General features: G+C 42.7%; 2 protein-coding genes across 2 annotated transcripts; both read left to right on the top strand.

Moving 5' to 3' along the window:
- Positions 1-1,039: 1,039 nt before the first annotated feature.
- Positions 1,040-1,595, top strand: PHALS_15199 (uncharacterized protein). Its single transcript, XM_024720339.2, has one exon. The coding sequence runs from the start codon at positions 1,284-1,286 to the stop codon at positions 1,494-1,496; it is 213 nt and encodes a 70-aa protein (XP_024585547.1). The 5' UTR covers positions 1,040-1,283; the 3' UTR covers positions 1,497-1,595.
- On the top strand, positions 1,594-3,009 carry PHALS_06955 (uncharacterized protein; the record flags this gene model as incomplete). Its single annotated transcript, XM_024720338.1, has 1 exon — positions 1,594-3,009. The coding sequence occupies one exon, from the start codon at positions 1,594-1,596 to the stop codon at positions 3,007-3,009; it is 1,416 nt and encodes a 471-aa protein (XP_024585546.1).
- Between the last annotated feature and the right edge of the window lie 286 nt (positions 3,010-3,295).

The following is a 3,295-nucleotide window of genomic DNA, read 5'->3' as shown; positions in this document are numbered from 1 at the left end:
TTCAGAAAAGGGGAGTAGCAACTGGAGTGGAGGGCTGGGGGCTGGGGAGTACTTCTAGAGATTTGACTTGCGTAGTAGCCGGCAAATTGAGAAGTTTTCTGTCTATGCTTTAGTCGTCAAGGTGTTACTTAGAAAATGTCAACATCGTGGACATTTGAAAGTCCGTCTAACACAACTGATAGTTAAACTCATCAGCATCGTTCAATATTCGAATTGATATATTCAAATTGTAATCTAAAAAGAATCCAGCTACTTCGATGTTTCAGTTATACAGGCAAACACCATTTGTCATTTCGTTAAAATCAGAAATGACCGTGGAATCTAAGCAATATGTTCAATTAGTATTGTGCAAGCAACTGTGGTATAGACTTTAATTGCAATCACCAAGTTTTTGGAGCTTTGGAGTTAGCCTTTGCTTTAAAATCGCACCAGAATCAATCGCAAAAGACATATCATGACAGACATTGTTTCATCTGTTTCATATCGAGAACAGTGAGCAGTAGAGAGGCTTTTCTGTGGCCTTTGATACAACAGCCAATGATCATGAGCTCGAGTGCGATACAAGTTTGCTCTAAAAAACCTTCACTTGTTGACAATTCATTTTTCTGGTCATCACACGGCGCTGCAATGTTCAAGATGTAGACCTAATATGTTGATTCAATTTGTTTCTATGATATAAGCTAATAGAATGTTTCACTGACAGAGCAGCTAATGCAACAGGCTGCCTTTAGACAAGTGATTAAACCCAATTCTTTCAAGGCATATTTTTATTGACTAGTCGTGTAGCGTCTTTTATGCCCTCGTAATGTCCATATTCATATAATGGTTTGCATACTAAAATACATGTTAAGATAGGAATATGCTGCAAAAGAGTGGATTAATTTGAAAGAATTGTCCTTTCAGACGAGGCTACGATTGCCCATGCATGTACTTTTCTTATCAGAAACATATCAATATAGAGTACCCATGATTACAGCGCAAAATATATAATGGGATGTATATTTTTCTCTTTGCTCCGTCTGCGGCTGCGATCAGTTTCCGGATATAAAGCAGTTGCCCTTCTTGATTTTGCTGATTATGTCCAATGATCCGTTCCTTTTACGGCAGTGTCAAAGACTCTTATCAAAATTTCTTTGACTTCCACGAAATTATACGCGGAAAATTGACAGCGTTTATGGGATGCCATTTACTACTAGTCACATTGCTGGTTACTATCACCTTGCATGCAAGCGCGATAGCCTCTCCCAAGCCAAATCTGGCGACTTCTAGCGTCCAGTCAGAGCATGGGTGAAAGAGTCAAGGAGAGGTTTCTAAAAGCCGAGGTAGGTATTACTGAACCAATCGACAGAGAAGAAAGGGTGACGATCAGTGATCATGTGAATGAGGCTGAAGTATTGGAAAAGCTACCAGAGATGCTAAACAAAGCAGGAATTTCAATCAATGCAGAAGAACCACTAGCAGGCGCAAAAATCAAAACTATTTGGAAGAGGCGGTGAATCTCTTAACGGTAAAGAGACCCTCAAAACTCGAAGAGAGCCGCCAACTACAGTACACGTCAAGTTCACGGAAGGGGCCTCAAACACAGCAAATGTCATGCCTACAGGATACACCTCTGTGGCGGCATTTTTCAAACCCTCGAACATCTTTCAACGTTTGATGAAGAAGATAAAGAGCATTCTTGCCAGATTTTCTAGCTGGTTCAGTTGGAAAAAATCGAAGCCTGCTCCTCAAGACTCGACGGTTGTTATCAAGGACACTAGAATAACGCCAGCAGCTAAAACTTCTAATGGTATGAAGTCTACATCTAATGAGCCGAAATGGGCTACAGAGTCAACCACTGTTGAAGTGTCTCCCAAATATGAACCTAGCACAGATGCCAAACCAAAATGGAATGAACCGCCGAGAGATGATTCACCGCGGGTAACCAGCTTCACGTCTTCAATTTATTCGGCACCAGGCCACACTAATCCTTCAAGGTTAACCAGCTTCAAGTCTTCATTTGATTCGAAGCCAGATCAAGCAAAGCCAGCTTGGAAGGCTAATTACATGTTTCTGGACATAAGTAATGGAATAACGGAAAGAGAAACTGCAAATATGCCCCTCAGGGATGATAAATTACTCAATACACCCACAACGGACTCGTTCGCATCCCATAACAGAAAATTCCGTCCACTCCCGCACAAAAAACCATTTACTGGCACCACATCGGCAAACAATATTTTCGACATTCCCAGTGCTGAGCATTTGAGTAGAAATCATCTGTCCGCCGTTGAAACACATCCCACTAACAAGCCACCAAGATGGGATCCGAATCCATTTACTCACGATAATTCGCATCCATTTACTTACGAAAATTCGCACCATTTTACATACGATAATTGGCATCCATTTACTTACGGAAATTCGCACCCTTTTACACACGATAATTTACACAGCCAAACTTCGTCAAGCTTCGTGTTCAGCCCTATCTATAACGATCACCGTAATAGTGGTGTACGAATGTCTAGCGTTGCATGGCGTACCCCCAAGCAAGTATCTCAGGTGTTTAGGAGATTTCCTGCAACTGACAGTGGTATTGTGAACCCTCCTGTGTCCGCCAGCGTGCGCGACAGCCTGAGACGAAATGGAGATCCTCGAGTGATTCGTTCTGCTTACATTCCAGCTGCGCGCATTGAAGCACTAAGCCCTGAGAATGCTGAAGTGACTCGTTTGACTGGTCGCTCTGAACTAATTAAACCTGAAGTTCCGGTACCAAATCTTCCTGTTCGAGCTAAAACAACCAAAACTGACGTTGCTAAAGTCACTCCTTCAACTGTTCGCACTAGAAAAATCGAAATTAAAGATCCAGTACCCAATCTTGCTGCTGGCGGTAAGAGACCCAAAACTGAGGATGCTGAAGTGATTCCTGCAACTGTTCACGCTAAAAGAATTGAATCGATGATTCAGTACCTAGTCTTGCGGTTCGCGGTGAAAGACCCAGAACTAAGGATGCTGAACCGACTCCTTTGACTGGTCGCGTCGAAGAAACCAACCCTGAGGTTGCTGAAATGACTTCTTCAACTAATCGCGCTAAGAAACTTAAAATTGAGAATCCGGTACCCAATCCTCCTGCTCGCGTCAAAACAACCAAATCTGAGGGTGCTGAAGTGACTAGTTCGACTGGTCGCGTCGAAGAAACCAACCCTGAGGATGCTGAAATGACTTCTTCAACTAATCGCGCTAAGAAGCTTAAAAATGAGGATTCAGTACCCAATCCTCCTGTTCGCGTCAAAACAAAGGGTGCTGAAGCGACTCC

The sequence above is a fragment of the Plasmopara halstedii genome (assembly GCF_900000015.1).
Source record: "Plasmopara halstedii genome assembly, contig: Scaffold_3060, whole genome shotgun sequence".
Classification (NCBI taxonomy): domain Eukaryota; phylum Oomycota; class Peronosporomycetes; order Peronosporales; family Peronosporaceae; genus Plasmopara; species Plasmopara halstedii.
Note: the sequence above shows the minus strand (reverse complement) of the source record. Positions and strands in the feature narration are given on the sequence as shown.